The following is a 19,058-nucleotide window of genomic DNA, read 5'->3' as shown; positions in this document are numbered from 1 at the left end:
CAGCGTGGTAGGTATCCGGGTCCGCCACCCAGCCAACACCAGTACCCTCCTCAATATTGTTCAGGAGAATGCTTCAACTGAGGTGCGCTGGATCATTGGGCTGCCAGATGCCCACTCGGGAGGACGGCTGTGCCACCAACAGGCCCGCCACAACACCAGCAGCAGCCTCCTCAACAGGCACCAGCACCACACAACCAGCTCCCACCGAATCAAGGTGCACTGGAATGCCCCACCTTTACATGGTCATCCAGAAACCAGTACTACTCTGCCTAGGGGTGCCCAGGAGGAGCCGATCATTGGACCCAGTCAGAGCCCATGATGAACACTGAGGTGAACGACCACACTATTCCTATGATGGTGGACACTGGCGCTCGCTATTCCACCCTCACTGATCTCCCTGATGGATCACTACTGTCAGGTGACGGCGTCACGCTCACCGGCTTCTCTGGGGAACCCATGATCGTACCTCTTACTAATCCGCTTCCCACACAACTGGGACCACCTGCTGTGATCATCAGTTTGTTCTACAATCCTCCTGCCCAGTGAACCTCCTGGGAAGAGACTTATTCATCAAAGCCAAAGCCTCGATCCTCTGCTCGCCAGATGGACTGGAAATAATGTTTCCTTCAGGACAGATGCTACAAGTGTCTGTCCCTCTGGGACATGGAACTGACCTCTGTCACATCCCGGATGAGCCCAACCCAGCCGTTCTTCACCAAGGAGATAACATCTACTGGCTGCTCCTGCCTGAAGCTGAAACTCCTGGTGAACTCTTGGTACTTAAGGTGTTTCGCGACTGGTGGCCCTGGATCTCGACACTGCACCCCGACCACCCCCCGATTGATCCTCCGCATTGTACTCTATTCTATGACAGGGAAGGTGATGAAGTCTATCAAGACGCCTTTCAAAAGGACTTGGCAGGGACCTGCCATGTGGTTCAGTCTGACTTCATTGTGGTTGGCCCTCAGGATGTTGGTTCAGCTGTCACACTCACACCTGATACACTCAGTTGGTACATGATGTCATCCACAGCTTACCCACACATCTCGCTTGCACTCAGTCCCAACCACCAAGCCAGAGATTCAGACCCTATGGTGAAACGAGCAGTAGAGGCCACTGATTGGGCTTCAACGGGAACCTCTGGTCTGCTCTACTATGCATCCACCGAATTGTACAAAATTCAGCAGTCTGCCACTGATTCTGCGGTGGCAGAAGAAGAATGGTTTACCCGCTCTCACGGTTGTGAAAAGTCTGACTCTGATGGGGCTGCGGTGCTTCTGCAATCCATTCCTAACTCTCTGTGGTCACAAGGTCCGACAGATGTTGGACTGTGCAACATTACACCTGTGACTATAACCGCTGACTACTCTCACCCAATCCATGTCCCACAGTATCTTCGCCCACAACATGAATGCTTAGGAATTGCTGACACAATCACAGGTCTCTTGTACTCAGGAGTCCTGGAACCCGCATCTGACAATGTGTGGAACACATCACTTCTACCAGTCTGTAAGTTGACACATGAATATGGTACATGACCTCCAACTTATTAATCATGTGACTAAAGACTGGACAAGGGTTGCATAATTTGAATGCAAAACTAAATTTTGTTCCTCTGGCCGACTCCACTTTTTCGACCTGACAATTCTAGACCATTCTTTATGGATGTTTATCTTTATGGATGTTTCTGAAAAATCCGGCTCCATTGCTGCCGTTCTTTTTCAGAAAAGAGAGGGGACAGGAGACAGACAAATTTTGACACATGTAAGCTTTTCTCTGACCCAGTGGAAGCTAAACAGCCACCCTGTGCCAGGTATGCTGCAGGTCTGACAAAAGTCATACTCAAAATCGATCACATTGTAATGGACACCCATACAGAACCCAGACTACTCCTCAGATCTGCTTACGCAGTCGTGGCAGACGTTGGCCAATGGACTTATTATGTTCAGGAAGCAGACCTCCTCGGAGGTACACAGTCAGCCCGGCGGGCTGAACTCATTGCTCTCACTAGGGTTCTAGAGAGGGCGGATGGTTGAAGAGTCAACATCTACACTGACTCAGCATACGCTGCAGGCGTAGCGCATGTGGAACTCCCATGTTTGCTAAGAAATGGGTTCATAACATCACACGGAACCCCCATTAAACATCAAGACGATATTACCAAACTGCATGCTGCCCTACTGCTCCCAAAACAGGTAGCGGTCATTAAATGCAAAGCACACACAGGAGGGACCTCCTATGTGGACTTAGGCAACCATGCAGCAGACGCTGCAGCTAAGAAGGCTGCAGGCTACAAAACTTCAAATCAAGTGGTCACTACAGAAGAAAAACCAGAAGAAATCACTATTGACCTCATCCTGAAAGACCAAGCAAAAGCCTCACCTGAAGAGAAAGCCAGCTGGTGTACTCTAGGGAAGGCAGTGAAAGACGACGCAGGTATGTACAGACATGATCAACACAGTAGGAGGACAAAGATATCTTCTGGTCATGGTGGATGCATACACCAGATGGCCAGAAGCATATCTCACTAGAAAAGAGGACGCTTTGTCTGTGATCAAATCATTGGCTAATCACTAAATTCCAACACATGGTTTTCCAAAAAGAATTCGGTCAGACAATGGTTCACATTTCAAAAACAAAAATCTGCAAGAAGCAGAACACATGTTGGGGCTCCGACATTCATTTGGCTCAGTCTATCATCCCCAGTCCCAAGGACTGGTGGAACACATGAACCAGACAATCAAAAAAAAAAAAACTTTCCAAAGTGTTGGCTTCTACCAAGTTGAACTTGGTTGACGCACTGTCTATGGTTCTGTTATCAATTCGTTGTTCAGTCTCGTCCACCACAGGTTCCACCCTGTTCGAGCTGGAACACGGACAACCTCTTCCGGGACCAGGAACAGACCTGTCTCCGTTACATGACCAGGTGAGTGTACTCCAAAAAACTTATCTCGAGTCTCTCCATGCTCTAGCTGCAGGATTCCAGATCCAGAGGAAAGACAACCCAGGCCCACCAACCCAACCTGAGCCGTGGGAGACGACTCAACGGTCCCCACCAGCATTGAATCTCCTGAAGCGGAAGTAGGCGGAGCCCAGATGGATGGGTCCATTCAGGGTGACGGAGAGGACGTCTCATGCGATCCAGCTGGAGGGGACGGGTTCGACATGGTTCAACTTATCCCAGTGTGCCCCAGCACCGAACCTGGAGGAGCTGAGCCACCCAGCAGCCACGGAGGACCGCCAGACCAGGAAGCCAACCCCAGAGCCGGAGATGATGAGGCCTTTTGGACCTACCTAGGATCACTCGTCCAGGGGAGACACGGTGCAAGACCGATCTTCCCCGACGGCGGGAGATGGCGCTACAGGCGGAACCCGCAGGGTGTCCTCTGTTGCGGCCTTCTTCTGCTAGCAGCAATCCCACCCCTACTGATATGGGCATTGTATGTGCCACGCCCCACACATGCAGTCCTGACAGCAACCCACGACGACCCCCCAAGGCCACACACGACACGCCCAAACCCATTCCTATCTCCTGATGAACCCACACTGCATGACTTTGAACTGACACCCCAAACCCCACATCGAGCTCACTCAGTCAGGAGACAAACAAGTTCCCCCATGGACCTGAACTCCATCGCACTGAATGTCAGCTGTGCACCTGGACAACCTGGACCGTGCATTATGCAACCTGATAATCAGCATGTCACATTCTTTATTGATCTGTGCTTTACCTTTCGTTGCCCAATGAGAGACGATGCAGAGTACTATCTGACCGTCCCCAACCACTCCTGGGACGAAGTGGTGGCTGACACAGAATCGGACTGGGCCCCCACGTGTGACGGTGCAAGGTTAACCAGAAACGGTCATAAGCTTCTACCCGATGTCAAACTATCAAAAGCTGTAACAGAGATTGAAGGGTTTGGTTTGTCTGTTTCTGTTGATACCTGTCATCACAACATCACGGACTGGGAGTCGGACAACCACTGGGGTAAAACTAGAATTTTCGACGCCCTTGGTCCTGTGACCACTCAGGAGTCACCAGAGAGCTCGTGGTTGGGAGACCTGTTTGGTCGATGGTTTTGGATATTCAAGGGATTCTTCCTGGCAGTCTTCACATTGATCTGTGTTTTTCTTGCTCTTCTCATTACCTGTTGTTGTTGCTGTGTTCCTTTGCTCAGATCTCTTATTGCTCAAATGATTGCATCCATGATTGAGAAAAACTCACCCCCGTCCTATCAGATGTTGGCCACTGATGATGCTCCACCTTATGCCACATTGCCTGTTAATGATGTACCGCTTCAGCTATATCGTGAGAGTACAGTAGGACACACTCTGCTGTAAAAACGCATGAGTGTAGTGAACCCAGCTTAACTGGGTTCAAGAGAGGGAGTATCATTTTTCCTACTGCTGTGTGATCGCAGGTTGGCTGCGATCAAGAGAGGGAGTATCATTTCTCCTATTATTTTGTGATCGCAGGTTGACTGCGATCAAGAGAGGGGATTGTCATATAATGCATTTACATTCTAACCACTATGCTGTGATCACTCATTAATCTACCATATTAATCACATTCTAAATCATTATGCTGAGATTCACTTGTTTATATACAGTTTTAATCACATTCTAATGACTATGTACTGATTCAACTGTTCACTATATTTTTACTTCATATATACGTATTCTGTGATTGTTTCATGATTTTGAGGCCTTCAGTATAACAGGCTGTGACTGAAAGCTCATTCTGTGTGATTCTGACGGTCCCAGGCCGGTTTCAAGGTTAGGAGCAGGGAGTAGATCTCCTCCCTGTTCTCTCCCCATATGAGAAAAAAGCTTCTGTGTCTCATGAAACAATTGCTGTCTGTATTGGTCTCCGGGAAAAACAACCTGTGACGATCAGTGTTATCAAAATGTAACCATCAATTCGCTTGAATCATGCAAACTGAAGGTTTAACTTCTCGAGCAAAGGAGAGCTCGATGCCATTTTCTGCTGGAGACTCTGATGCTGTCAGAGGTCACGGACATGGTCCAGGACTCCTGTTTTTCTTTTATTGCTAGCATTTAGGTTATCTCCCTGTCTGATCAACTTTCTATTGAATTAAAGATCTTGTGCAGAGACTTCTACGTTTCGAGCATTTTTAATTACTCTTTTCTTCAAGTTTTTGCTCAAGTCTCAACAGCTCCCAGGTCAACATCATGGGCATCCACACGGTCCCGGGCAGCCCCAACACGCTCCACCGCACGGTGGCCACCAACACGCCGCCAAGCCCTGCACTCCAGAGATGCCTGGGTCAAGCCAGCCCCTCGCTGGCGAGACACCCGCCCCCGGGCGGCGTCCCGTCCAGCCCCCTGATCTCCAGAGAACAAGGTGAGACGAGGACGCCTCAAATAACTTTCACGAGAGTCTTACCCATCCCTCATCTTCTCATACTCTTTTCAGTCATCAGCCTGTTGAAGGACCGGGAGCCCGGCGCCTTCATCATCAGAGACAGCCACTCCTTCCGTGGCACCCACGGCCTGGCCATGAAGGTGGCGTGCCTGCCGCCGACGGTCCAGCAGAACAAGAAAGGTTCCCTCAGATCCCACGCTCTCCTTCGTTCTGTCATTTACGTGACAATGTTTTCAATTGAAAGAGTTTCTTTAAGTTTTGAGTGTCAGAAAATGCAACTTTTTGAAAATGTAGAACTTTTTAAGGACGTTTCAACTCTGTCTTCCTGGAAATGGGGTAAGTTTTTTGGGATAAGGTTTGGGGTAAGGTTTTTGAAAAGTCTTTTATTCCTTCTCCATGAAACCGAGTGAAAACGCAGCTTTTTGAAAGTGCTCTCACTCAGTCTTCATGTAAATGATAAAAATGCAACTTTTGGGAAAATTCTTTCATACTGTCTCCATGGAATCGGGTTAAAATGTAACTTTTTAAATATGCTCTGAATCCATCTCCATAGAAATGGGGGGAATGCAACTTTTTGAAAACCCTCTGACTTGGTCCCCGTGGAACCAAGCTGAAATGCGTCTTTCCGAAAATGCTTTGATTCCATCTCCATGGAAACAGACGAACATACAACTTTTTTTGAAATCGCTCTGATTCTGTCTCCACAGAAACGGGGGGAAATGCAACTTTTTGAAAATGCTCTGACTCTGTCTCTGTGTAAATGACAAAAACACCTTTTTGAACATGCTCTGCTTCTGTGTCAGTGTAAATAGGGGAAAAAATGCAACTTTTTGGTAGTGCTGCTGTTGCGCACCATGGCCGTAGTAAACAGTTTTTCTGCACATAAGAACAGTGTTTGCCTCCAAAGCGTCATGACTTCCAGTCAGACAGCACTCACCTCAACAGGCGAACTAGCGTTCCTGCTGTTTCCATATAAACAGACGTAATTTTCAAAACATTGCCGTGTAAACGCAAAACTGCCCTGAAACAAGTATAGAAAAATGGTGCATCATATAAAGCCGAACTCTCTTTCCTCGTCACCCAGTCGGAGACATGACGAACGAACTGATCGAAACGAGCGCCAAAGGCCTGAAGGGCTGCCCCAACGAACCCAACTTCAGTGAGCGCCGCTCTGGACGCCGTCGTCGCAGATTCGGGTTTGATCCCCACTTAACGGAGGCGTCTCTGTGTTTGCAGGGTGCCTCTCGGCCCTGGTGTACCAACACTCCATGACCCCGCTGGCCCTGCCCTGCAAGCTGATGATCCCCACCAAAGGTCGACCCCGCCCCCCCGGTGACTCGCTCTCACGAAACAAAACCGTGTTCTGACTCTGTTCTCTCAACCAAAGACCCAAACGAAGAAGCACTGGAGTTGGCCACGCCCACTGATCCCGTCCTGGAGCTTGTCAAGCAGGGAGCAGGTGAAAACCTTGGCCGTTGGAATAATCATCACATTGTCACCTTTTTACCTTACAGTTCAGAAGGCTCCAGAAGAAGCTCATGGTAAAGGCCTCTTTGCGCCATTTTGTTAAAAAGCAAGAGGAACGTCTCATTTAATGTAACCAGTGGTTTTTAGGTTTGTTTTTTTTTTTTTTTTTGCAGCGTACAACGTCCTCCACATCAACTCGGTGGACATGGAGTCTCTGACGGGGCCTCAGGCCGTGGCCAAGGCCATCAGCCAGACGCTGGCCAGCAACCCGCTGCCCGCCGCCACCACCGTGCACTTCAGAGTGTCGGCGCAGGGCATCACGCTCACCGACAGCCAGAGGAAGTGAGCGCCCGCCATTTTTACTCTTTCTTTTAGACGTTTTTCTTCAATCAAATCGTCGTTCAGTTGTGATGATCGTGGAAGTTTTAGCAACTCTTCCCTGTTATTTGAAAAATAAACGGGATGCCATGAATAAAATCAACACGAGCTGTAAATACAGGACGTTTTTAATATCTGTTTGCTCTCTTTTGTCCTTTTCCTGCAGGATTTTCTTCAGACGGCATTATCCCATCAGCACGGTCACTTTCTGCGACGTCGATCCCAAGGACAGGAAGTCAGAACTCATTTATCTGTTGACAAAAAAGCCCTCAAAAAAAACTTTTGAGTGTCTAAATTTGGGAAGAAAAAACTTGCAACAACCAACAATGTAATGATCTTCATAATTTTAAATGAAACAAACCCAGCATTGTCATATTTTTAGTCATTTTAAGTTTTATAAAGCCAAAATTGTCTTAATTTTGTCATTTTTCCACAAAATAGACCCAGTAATGTAGGATTATTTTTTGTCAGTTTTTTATTTGATGAACAAAATATTGTACAATTATGTCCCTTTTCAATGTAATGTCATTTTCTTCAGATAGTAAAGCCAATAATGTCATAATTTTAACAATTTTCCCATCAAATAAACACAGTAATGTAATTATTTTGGTGATTTTTCTACATAATAAACCCAATGTGTCATTTTAGATGCTTTTCTATGTAATAACCAGAGTTGGTTATGTAACGACAAGTAACGAACGTTACAAGTAGTTAAATTACTTTTGATGGAAACGAGTAGCATAACGGCACTACTCCGAGATTGGTGGTTAAACTAGCGTTACGACTGAAACGCTACAATCGTTACTTTTACAATGACTGCAAATAGAGCAACCAAAATATTATTATTTAAGCGGAGTTCTTTTTATTACCACCAGTAGATGGAACGGTGACCATAAGAGCAACAACTCGCCATCTCTTCCGGGTCAGGGCTGATGGAACCGTGGATTAGATTGTAATTTCTTCACAGATGGGGTAAAGAAGGAGGCGGCTCAGTGAGGTAAGTTTGAGACGGGGTTATTATCGGGACGAGCTCATGCCGATACTTTATTGATCTTTTGATTTGTCGTCGTCGTCGCCGTATTTTTCCCCTCAGGCTTTACGGATTCGTGGCCCGGAAACAAGGAAGCTCAACAGACAACGTGAGCCACCTGTTCGCCGAGCTGGACCCCGACCAGCCTGCCTCCGCCATCGTCAGCTTCGTCTCCAAGGTGATGAAGCGATGAGACCTCTCCGGCGTCATGGCGATGGCGATGTCGTCGGGAAACCCCTCTTTTTCACCGGGACCGGACGGCATTGATCGATTCTTTCTGTCTCTCTCTCTCTCTCTCTCTCTCTCTCTCTCTCTCTCTCTCTCTCTCTCTCTCTCTCTCTCTCTCTCTCTCTCTCTCTCTTTTGTCCTCTCCGCCTTGCCCGGTTTGTCTTTTTTTGAAGGCATCAGTGTGGATCCAGAGTGGAGCTGTGCACGTGACAAACATGGAGGAGATCAGATGCAAAGGGGGACTTTGTACGTTTCAGGGTTTTCTCCGTTTTTAGCATTTTGTTTTTTTCGTTGACTGACCAAAGGTAGTCGCAATACAAAAGTGCAAGAATGATGTAGCTACTTAAGCCATTGTTACTATTTTATTTTGAAAAGACAGAGAAGTGGAGGGAAAAAAAGAAAAGGAAAAAAAAAGTGTTTTTTTTCTTCTCGAACTTCAGGAAAAAAGTTGAGCCTTAACGGCTTTGAAGACTTTATGCATGTTAGCTTGATCTTTAAGCTCGATTCTTCTAACTTCTTCCTCAAAGACACTCACAAAAAAAAAAAGAAGTGGCGAAAGCGTTGGAGCGGCCGATTTCTGGGTCTGTTGTGTGTTTTGGAAAGGGCTCTTGCAGTGATTAAAAACTGCGCATGGCAGACCAGATTTTAAAACATGTATGAATATATAGATACAAGAAGAAGAGGAAGATAAAAAAAAAAGAAGAAGAACAAAAGAAAAAGCCACTCGCATCACCTCAAGACTGTTCGTCCACCAGATGGCGCCGCCGCTCATTCGGGCTCCTCTCGCTGCTTTTTGCAAGTTTGAAAAAAAACACACTGGAAAAAAAACAAAAACAAAAAAACAAAACCCAGAGGACCTGGACCTATGCACTGTTCTCTAAAAAGCATGCTGTTGTTTCCCAGAATCCACCGCCATCCCCCTCATCACTGAAGTCATTCTTATTGCTGTGTACTTTAAGAAAAAAAATGACAAGAAAAAATATAAAAGACCTTCAAGACTGCATGAACTTAGATTTTTTCCGCTCCTCTCGGAGTCCTTTAGACATTGTTGACGTAGCCACATGACGGTGAGATGCTCTATTTTTACCTTTCGGTTTTAGATCCACATGAGCCAGGGTTATCTTTTTTCTTTCCTTTTTCCCTTTCCTTTTTTTTTTAAACTTGTTGATTACAATTTTTTTTTAAAAAAAGAGACAGATTTTCACACTGTGTGCAAACGCCTGCTTGCTCAACCGTTCACGATAAGCTAAAAAAAAAGAGAAAAAGTGTAAAAAAATGTACATAGATATAACTTTGAAAAAGGTGACATCGCGAAAAAGTATTTATTTTTGTTGCTTTGGTCCCCTCATGATTACCCATATATACATATATTGTACAGTCTAGTTAAAGAAGATTACCTTAAAATGGGTTGAGAGAAAAAAAACAAAAAAACAAAACAAAACTGATTTTGGCTAATGATTTCAAAATCTGAAGGATATTGAAATGTGTTTGAATATATGGTGTACATTACTTTGTACATGTTTGTTTTTCATGTTTGAGTTCAGTTTATTTATTTATTTTTGTTCATTTGTTTATTTTCGAGCGAGGCGAAGGCATGGATGAGATAGAAACTGCATGGACAGAAGCATCCCGAGTGTTTTTTCTCCCTCCCCTGTCCGAAACATCGTAGCTGGGTAGACTTTTTAAAAGTTACGAATTAAAGGAGGAATTAAAAAAAATAAAATAAACGGAAGTTCAGGAGCAATATGAAAAAACAGCACCCATGATTTTTTTTTTCCAAAGATTCAAACATCTATGCTAAACAGGCTGCATGTTGCTTTTTTAAAACATTTTATTTTATTCTTTAGAAAAAAAAATAGCATCAAGAGAGAACATGCCCAAAGGACGGCTTGAGAAATGTTCGGTTTCAAAATAAGAGCCTCCAAGTCTTTATTTATTCTTATTTATTGTTTTGAGTTCTCCATTGTCGGAATGTATGGTGGCACTTTCTCGAAAGCTGACGGCCCCATTTTTTTTATGCGGCGGCGATTTGGAGTTGAAAACGCTTTTGGAAAAAAATAAAAAATTGTGAGGGGGTGCGAGTTTTTCCCCGACTCCGTCACCATGGAAACGGGCGAACACAGGAAACGCTGCTACTGCACCACAGGGACGTCGGACGATAACAAAGATGGCGGCGGTGATCTAGTTTTTTAAATCCATATTAGTAGTTTTGTAGTTGAGACTCATCCCATCCGTCGTTTGTCCGTGGAACTTTTCGAAAATGCGCCGACTGTCTCCGTGGAAACGGTGGGGAAATTTCCGGCTGCGCTTGCATGAAGTTTTCGTTCCTTTTTTTATAATCAAGAGCCACCGTTAAAGGATCCAACTGTCTGCGATCTTGGTTTCGTCGCAAAAAAAAAAAGTCGTCTTTCTAAACGCCCAAATGCGTTTTCGCCTGAAACGTTGTTGTGTAAACGGGGCCGGAGAGGTACAGCGCACTGAAAAACGGACTGCTTCCATTCAGAGAGTGAAACACAAAACCAAACAAAAAAAAGAAATGCGTTGTACCCGTCAGCTTTGAGGCGAGCGTCACCCTGTCGCAGTGAGAGAAAGCGGAAAAAATGGACAGACTCTCTGTTGCGGTGGGATCTGAATGTCGTGTGAATGTTGCTACTCATGGATGTACTGAAAAAAGGGTCTCGGATTTCTGTTTGCGCTTCTCATTTACATTATATTGTCATGGCTTACCTGTTCTTAAGGAGAGAAGAAGAAGAAGAAGAAAAAAAAACAAGACATTAAAGCAATACAGACCATTCATTGTGGTGAAAGTCCTTAGAGCTCTCGATAGACAGTGGTATAGATAGATTGATGGAGAGCCCTCGATAGATATCGTGCTGTAGACAGATCTATAGAGAGCTCTGGCTAGATATAGTGCTATAGGGAGCTCTAGAAATAGTGCCCTAGACAGATATAGTGCTTTAGATTGATAGATTGCTCTCGATAGATATAGTAACTGTTCTGTACCCGTCCCGGCAAAAACATACTCTGAGGCACGTCTGAGATGATGTGATTCTTTATGATGTGACTCTTTATGAGTCGCTGCAATGAGCACTGCAATGAGCACATGAAAACACAAAAAGCATGTGGTTCGCACCTCCACTGGCACGTGACATCGGCAGCAGTGGGCTACAGGACTGCTCCAATACATAACACGGAAGTCTTTTACATTATCATGAAATACATCGCAAGATCGGATTTTTACATCACTTCATATAATGGTTTTAACAGTAGACATTTTACCAGGTGATCGTATAGTGGGTTTAACATTAATGCTTTACAATGAATTTCATACAATTGATCTTAATTTGTTTTTAACCATCATCATCCCTTATTATACTTTTTAGACAGAAAATGTAAGTAAATGGAAGATACAAGAGAACAAACACTATTCAGAATCAAATCAATAATACGGCTTACAGTACCCCCTCGTGGTGACTAGAAAATATTGCAGTGCACGTTCTTTCCATAATGGTGGACGGCGCAACAAACAATACAACTTTCTGAATGCCTGACTAATTACAATGAATACAAAACATTTAATGCAACAACATTTACCTGCAATGAGCACATGAAAACACAAAAAGCATGTGGTTAGCACCTCCACTGGCACGTGACATCTACTGGGAAAGAATAGAGTTGACTTAAAGCGATACTTCAACATTTTGGCAAATTGGCCCATCTAGGGCAATTCGGTAGTCATTTAGAACAGCATACTTACTTTTTTTGTGAGGGCGAGCTGTTGTTTATTCAGCGGTGCGTCTGAGGAGAGCTTCACGGCGGACATAATGGAAGTGGATGGCACAGTAGCTTCCCTCGTCAAACTCATCAATCCAACACAATCCAACAACCCCAAAACACACTTTGGTGGACACGTTATAATCCCCACATTCACTACGCTGTGAAATATTAATGCAAAATTACGAGATTGAGCGTTTTTTTGCGAAGATTGCTAAGACGGAACTACTTACTAAACATGGCGTCTGGGCGTAGTGATCTCAAAAGAAAAAGTAGTTCCCAATATTTGCTTCAATGTCGTAATGCTACAATATTATTTGTTGGTGTTCCGCAGCGTAGTGAATGTGCGGATTATAACGTGTCCACCAAAGTGTGTTTTGGGGTTGTTGGATTGTGTATTTGATGAGTTTGACGAGGGAAAGCAACTGTACCGTCCACTTCCATTATGTCCGCCGTGAAGCTCTCCTCAGACGCACCGCTGAATAAACAACAGCTCGCCCTCACAAAAAAAGTAAGTATGCTGTTCTAAATGACTACCGAATTGCCCTAGATGGGCCAATTTGCCAAAATGTTGAAGTATCGCTTTAAGTAACAAAATAGACCATAACACTAACGTGACTCATGAGTTACAACAGACACAGAACGAAAATACACTGGATGATTTGTCATGTTAGCTTTAGAGCATTTTATAACAATGTTTTGCAGAGAAGGACCGGAGTCTGTCTTACCGGCAGCAGCGGGCTACAGGACTGCTGAGCTTCTGGTTTCCGGTCACATTTATAGATTTGACAGCTGCCAGTAGATGGCGCTAACTCATTACTCATTGCAGGACAAACTGTATACAGAGACTATTTACGTATCTTAGCAGGAATTTCACAATCATAAATGAGGTCATTCTTCAACCTGTTACAGATAGATCTATAGAGAGCTCCAGGATGGATAGAGCGCTTGGTAGATGTAGTGCGATAGATCGAGATGCTAGCTTTAGACATAGATATAGCGCTATAGATGGAGATATAGAGCTAAAGAGAGAGGGATTGATAGATAGATGCAAACTCCAGAAGAATCGATAGCACAATTTCTGCAAAAACAGATACAAAATACGTACAAAATATATGTAAACTTTAAAATTTCAAAGTAATAACAGTAACTGTTCATTCCAGGTTTATGTTTTAGGCAAACTATGATTCCATTAAAGTCACGTTCTGTTTTTTCTATCAACTTCGCCCAATCAGTGTACATCATCATATGAAGAAGTCATATGACCCCCCCCCCCCACACACACACACACACACACACACACACTCGGCTAACTGATCACATGCATGTGGCGCCGAGCCACCGCTAGCAGGATCCACCACCACCACCACCACCACAGAGACGGGCAATAAAAAGGCACGATGAGGCGAAGTGCGAGGTTCTCGTGGCTGCAGACGGTGTTCACATGCACAAATATGCATGACACATCAGATTACGTGCACACTGTCGCCCTCTGAGTTTTCGTGGCACATTTAGCGAGTGAAAACACAAGCATCACCTTGCTGGAAGGTAACCAGTGATTTGGTTTGATCTGATTCAATCCGACGAATTCTGATACTTTCACCAATGGGGGGCGATATGGGTTCGGGGAGCTCGGCCACTTTCAAGGGATGACCATGGGTCAATAAAATGGATGCAGCTGTGGAGTTCTACACTCGAGATCGAACGAAGTAGATGCTTTTGGCCTGAAAGTGCCTGACATGGCGATTTTTTTCTGAGTCATTCATTTTTTTTTTATTATTATTTTTAAACCCTGAGTCTTGAAAAATAGCCACCTTGTTGTTGGAAAACTAGCATCAAAGTCATGCTGTTTGTAAAATACCCAAAATGCAACAGCTGTCAGACGCATGACTTTGCCTTTATGTTGAGATCACAGCCATTTTATCACAATAACTGTTTGATTTTTGTAAAAATATACATTTTCATCAGCAGAAGATTTCTAAACCCATGTGTGACAAGCCGAGGTGGGTCATAAAATTGAAAGTGCTCAAAGTTCATGGGTGACGTTGGTGATCTGTGATTATCCTCTCAGCAGAGAGCTTGTTTTAGCCCATTTGCGAAGGAAAACACTCCTAACTCTTGTCATATCCGCAAGTCAGCCTGATTCACAGCTCCTGAGGGTTTCCTTAAGATAACGGCAGCGGGTTGGAGCTTATTAGGAGACGGGCAGGCGCCGCACCACGAGCGAGGGCCATTACCAGAGCGGCCCTGATTCCACGGCGGCCGTGCACTCAGCGGACTTTGCAAACAATCTGGCGATGAATCCGAGAGGACGACCCAGAGAGGCAGAGGAGGCCGGGGTTGACCGCAGCAGGTTTTTTTGTTTGAGCAACTGCAGCTCAGTAGTTGTTGGTTCATAAAATAACTTGGACTTCTACTACACCAGTGATCTGAAACTTTTAAACAGAAAGAGCCATATTTATGATTTTCCAATTTCCAAATCAAATTTAGGAGGATCCACAAAACACGCTTCACCTTTAAAATGAAGCCGACACAGAGTCTAAAGCTTCATATATGCAGTATTGCATATCATAAAACTCTCTTTTGCTGCTTTTCTGAAATTTCAGTCACAATTTCAGATGTTGAACATTTCATCACATTGTCATCTGTTTTTGTAGCTGATTTTAATGGTTTCATCTTCCTATTACAGCTTTTATTAGACAATTTTGACATTTTAGAGTGGAGTATTATTGCTTTCTTAATCATGAAAGGAAATTTCCTTCAAGTATTGCTCCACAAAGAATAAATAGAAATTTAAATATTAAATGAGACAGAATAGAAATTCAATTTTTATCTGTTTTTTGCTTCATGACATTCAAATTTTTTACGAATTATTGTCTCCCTCATTCAATCATTGACAGAAACACAAATTGTAATTTTTTTGTTATTCATCTGTCAGTATTTGCTGAAATCAGTAAGAGTAAAAAATTAAAGCCGCAAGCGGCAACTGTTAGCGTCTGTCATCCATTAACATGGAGTTGTTAGCATCTCCCATCCACTAACATAGAGTTGTTAGCATCTCCCATCCACTAACATGGAATTGTTAGCATGTCCCATCCACTAACATGTAGCTGTTAGCATCTCCCATCCACTAACATGTAGCTGTTAGCATCTGCCACCCACTAACATGCAGCTGTTAGCAACTCCCATCCACTAACATGGAGCAGTTAGCATGTCCCATCCACTAACATGTAGCTGTTAGCATCTGTCATCCACTAACATGAAGCTTTTAGCATCTCTCATCCACTAACATGGAGCTGTTAGCTTCTCCCATCTGCTTTTGACAGTCACTGAATGAAGGCACTGAGTGTCAGAGTTTGATTGACAGCTGCTGTCAGCTGTGTAGGTGGCGCTAGAGAGCAGATGGAGTCAATTTTTCCATTTTATCAAATGTTTTGCCGGTCACGATGTGCCTGCCAAATTCGGTGAGTTTTCGTGCATGTTTAGGGGGTCAAATTTGCATTTTAATACGAGGTCAGTGAAATAATAGACGAACAAACGGACGAATAACAATTGAGACCTTGCCCTCCGGGCTCGGTCCCGAATGAAGAAGAAGAAGAAGAAGAAGAAGAAGAAGAAGAAGGAGAAAGACCGGAAGAACAATAGAGACCTTGCCCTCCAGGCAGGCCACCATGCCCTCTGGGCTCGGTCCCTAATTAAAGCCGCAAGCGGCATTGGTCGGGACCGAGCCTCCCCGCTCGCCCGCGACTGAGACGTCCACCCACTAACATGGGACTTGTTAGCATCTCCCATCCACTAACATGGGAGTTGTTAGTATCTCCCATCCACGACCATGTAGCTGTTAGCATCTGTTTTCCACTAACACAGAGTTGATAGCATCTACCATCCACCAACATGTAGCTGTTAGCATCTGTCATCCACTAACAAGGAGTTTTTAGCATGTCCCATCGACTAACATGGGGTTGTTAGCATCTCCCATCAACTAACATGGAGTTGTTAGCATGTCCCATCCACTAACATGGAGCTGTTAACATCTGTCATCCACTAACATGGAGCTGTTAGCATCTCCCGTCCACTAACATGGAGTTGTTAGCATCTCCCGTCCCCTAACATGGAGCTGTTAGCATCTCCCAACCACTAACATGGAGCTGTTAGCATCTCCCATCCGCTAACATAGAGTTGTTAGCATCAGTCATCCACTAACATGGAGTTGTTAGCATCTGTCACCAACTGACATACCTTTGTTAGCATCTCCCATTCACTAATAAGGAGTTGTTAGCATGTCCCATCCACTAACATGGAGCTGTTAGCTTCTCCCATCTGCTTTTGAGAGTCACTGAATGAAGGCAGTGAGTGTCAGAGTTTGATTGACAGCTGCTGTCAGCTGTGTAACTGCACCGTATGCCCATATATGGTCATGTCTGTTAGAGTGGAGAGAGGAGAATATTAAGGTTTCTGTTTGGGAAACAACTGCTCCTTGTTCCTTTCTTGTGTGGCAAAACTGAACAAAAAATATCACGTTTGATAGGAAAATTAGTTGTCTTTCAGTTGGTGAGGCTTTCAGAGCAGTCAGACTTTTAGTTTGGACCGTAGAGGCCTCAGTTTGTGAGAAGCGCGAGATTTTTCCCCATCTGGCTCCATTATAACTGAGAGCAAAAAAAATGCAGAGCACACACCTTTACTTACCTGTGTAAACATACATATATCATGAAATTTTCACCACTTATGTCACATCATCTTGTTTGGGAGAACCTTGTGAGGCTTTACGTGTGCTCGGTTTGTCGATAGGCATCACGGTATAGCCACAGTCGCCACTTGTTTGAGGAGCTGAAAAAAGACGACTTTTTTCCTTTTTCAACCATTATAACAGATGAGGGCAGGAGCAAGGCAGGATTTCAGACTTCCAAATTTGAGGGCTAATAAAATCCACACCGTAAGACTTTTGACAAAGTTGTTCACAAGTTTTGTAGAGAAATTTGTCCTCTATCACGTCGCGTGACTCTTATGTGTGTACGACAAACGGTCTCGGAGGAGAAAATTTTTTCGTGAGGAGTGATTTTGAGCAAAATTTTACTTTGATAGGGAAATAGCAAACTTCCTGTTGGATTTAGGTCAGGGGTGTCAGCACGTGAAATTTACATCTCAATGAGTCGAACGCGTGAGTGTTGGTTTGATCTCTCTACGACATTCCTGCCAGCCGTGGCGACAATTTAACTGTTTCTAGGTGGCGCTAGAGAGCAGATGGGGTTAATTTTTCCATTTTACAAAATTTTTCGCCGGTCATGATGTGCGTGCCAAATTTGGTGAGTTTTCGTGCATGTTTAGGGGGTCAAATTTTGGGTCAAAGGGGGGGGGCTCATGATTAGAAACGGACGAATAACAATAGACACCTTGCCCTTCGGGCATGGTGGCCAAAGGCCACCATGCCCTCCGGGCTCGGTCCCTAATACTGATATAGAAGAAGAAACGAACGAAAGACAAAAGAGACCTTGCCTTCGGCCACCATGCCCTCCGGGCTCGGTCCCTAATAAAACAAAAGGAATTTACAAGCAGCTGGGACAAATTTAGTTAAACCTCATAAACTGTCACTGTCCTCTTCATTGAGATCGTACCTCCTCACCATGTAAATGATCCCACAGAAAATTTCCATTTCTTTGCAAATGATCCAGTAACTTGACCTTCGGGATCCCGCCATCACCCTGAAGTGTTTTTGGGGACAAAAAAAAAAAAAGTTTGACGTGATACAGAGTGATTTTTACAGCACATTTATTGCTGAAAACCTTCAAATACAGAAAGCGTGGCACTATTTCATATCTATCAGACCACTGAAACTCTGTCATTTTATATGTTGTGTTTTTGAAGATTATGTCTAAAATCACACTTGAAAGTAGTTTAAAAGCAAATCTGAAGCTCGTCTGAAATCAAGCACAAAGTGTTTGTATTAAGTTTGAATTATACTCAACTATTTTCAGAAATCTCTCCTCTAAACACAAATGGAAATGGAAACAATATTTTAAGTACAAAATTTTGCCAAATCGGACTGTATGTCTGCTGTATCTGTAAATATTCAGTCTTTGGTTTCTTCCCCAGGGTACGGTGCACAGCTACCGGGAGGCATTCGAGGACAGCGAGGCAGACCGACTCGCCAACAGCCCCACGTTTGATGGCGGTGGTGAGAGTTCCCCGCCGACCCCCGGCTTCCCCGTATCTCCACAGACTCCTTACTTAAACATGCGTAGGTTCACACTCACTGCCTGCAGATCAGGCGGGGCTTGGGTAGGGGATCGGTCACAAGTGAAAATTACAGGACAAGACATTAACATTTGCTAAAAATAGTTTCTAATTGAGCTCAGTAGCAGATGAAGTGCAGTCTCTCTCTGCAGTTCAGAGGTACCCAGTTAGCGAGTGGTTCAGGGTTCTGTGGAACATTTGGACAGTTACTGAGGCCTTCCCCTGATTGCGTCTTGCCCATTGGCAGCTGTATGGCTGCGCAGTGGCGCGTTGGGCACGCCTCCGTCCCCTCGCCGCCCCAGGCCCGGTAGCCCAGAGGCTGCTGGTCCACCCACAGCCACCTGTCGGGGAGGAATTGCAGACCGATCCAGACCCGTTCGGTGGTACAGGATTTCCTCAGCTCCCCCTGGATGAGCAGCATCTCGGTGTCAGACGCCACGCTGGCCAGGTCGCGGTGGTGCTCCCTGCAGTGGTCCAGAGCTTCCTCCCAGGTCTTCTTCTCCCTCACCACAATGACGCGGTAGCAGAAGAAAGGCAAGACATAGGTTTCTTGAAGATCGTACC

General features: G+C 44.7%; 1 protein-coding gene across 1 annotated transcript; it reads left to right on the top strand.

Annotated features, from left to right (window-relative positions):
- Positions 1–3,744: 3,744 nt before the first annotated feature.
- Positions 3,745–18,543, top strand: LOC115383607 (tensin-like). Its single transcript, XM_030085738.1, has 12 exons — positions 3,745–3,848; positions 5,169–5,365; positions 5,438–5,566; positions 6,471–6,545; positions 6,623–6,700; positions 6,774–6,845; positions 7,027–7,195; positions 7,398–7,466; positions 8,199–8,228; positions 8,325–8,439; positions 18,354–18,435; positions 18,524–18,543. The coding sequence occupies exons 1-12, from the start codon at positions 3,745–3,747 to the stop codon at positions 18,541–18,543; spliced, it is 1,140 nt and encodes a 379-aa protein (XP_029941598.1).
- The last annotated feature ends 515 nt before the right edge of the window (positions 18,544–19,058 follow it).

This window comes from Salarias fasciatus, assembly GCF_902148845.1.
Source record: "Salarias fasciatus chromosome 23 unlocalized genomic scaffold, fSalaFa1.1 super_scaffold_20, whole genome shotgun sequence".
NCBI lineage: Eukaryota > Metazoa > Chordata > Actinopteri > Blenniiformes > Blenniidae > Salarias > Salarias fasciatus.
Note: the sequence above shows the minus strand (reverse complement) of the source record. Positions and strands in the feature narration are given on the sequence as shown.

Excerpts from the sequence above, each read along its gene's own strand:
- LOC115383607 (XM_030085738.1), top strand. The coding sequence starts at position 3,745 with ATGAGAGACGATGCAGAGTACTATCTGACCGTCCCCAACCACTCCTGG. Across the intron at positions 8,440-18,353 it reads TCGTCAGCTTCGTCTCCAAG|GGTACGGTGCACAGCTACCG; the intron begins GTGATGAAGCGA and ends TTTCTTCCCCAG. Across the intron at positions 18,436-18,523 it reads CCCCACGTTTGATGGCGGTG|ATCAGGCGGGGCTTGGGTAG; the intron begins GTGAGAGTTCCC and ends CACTGCCTGCAG.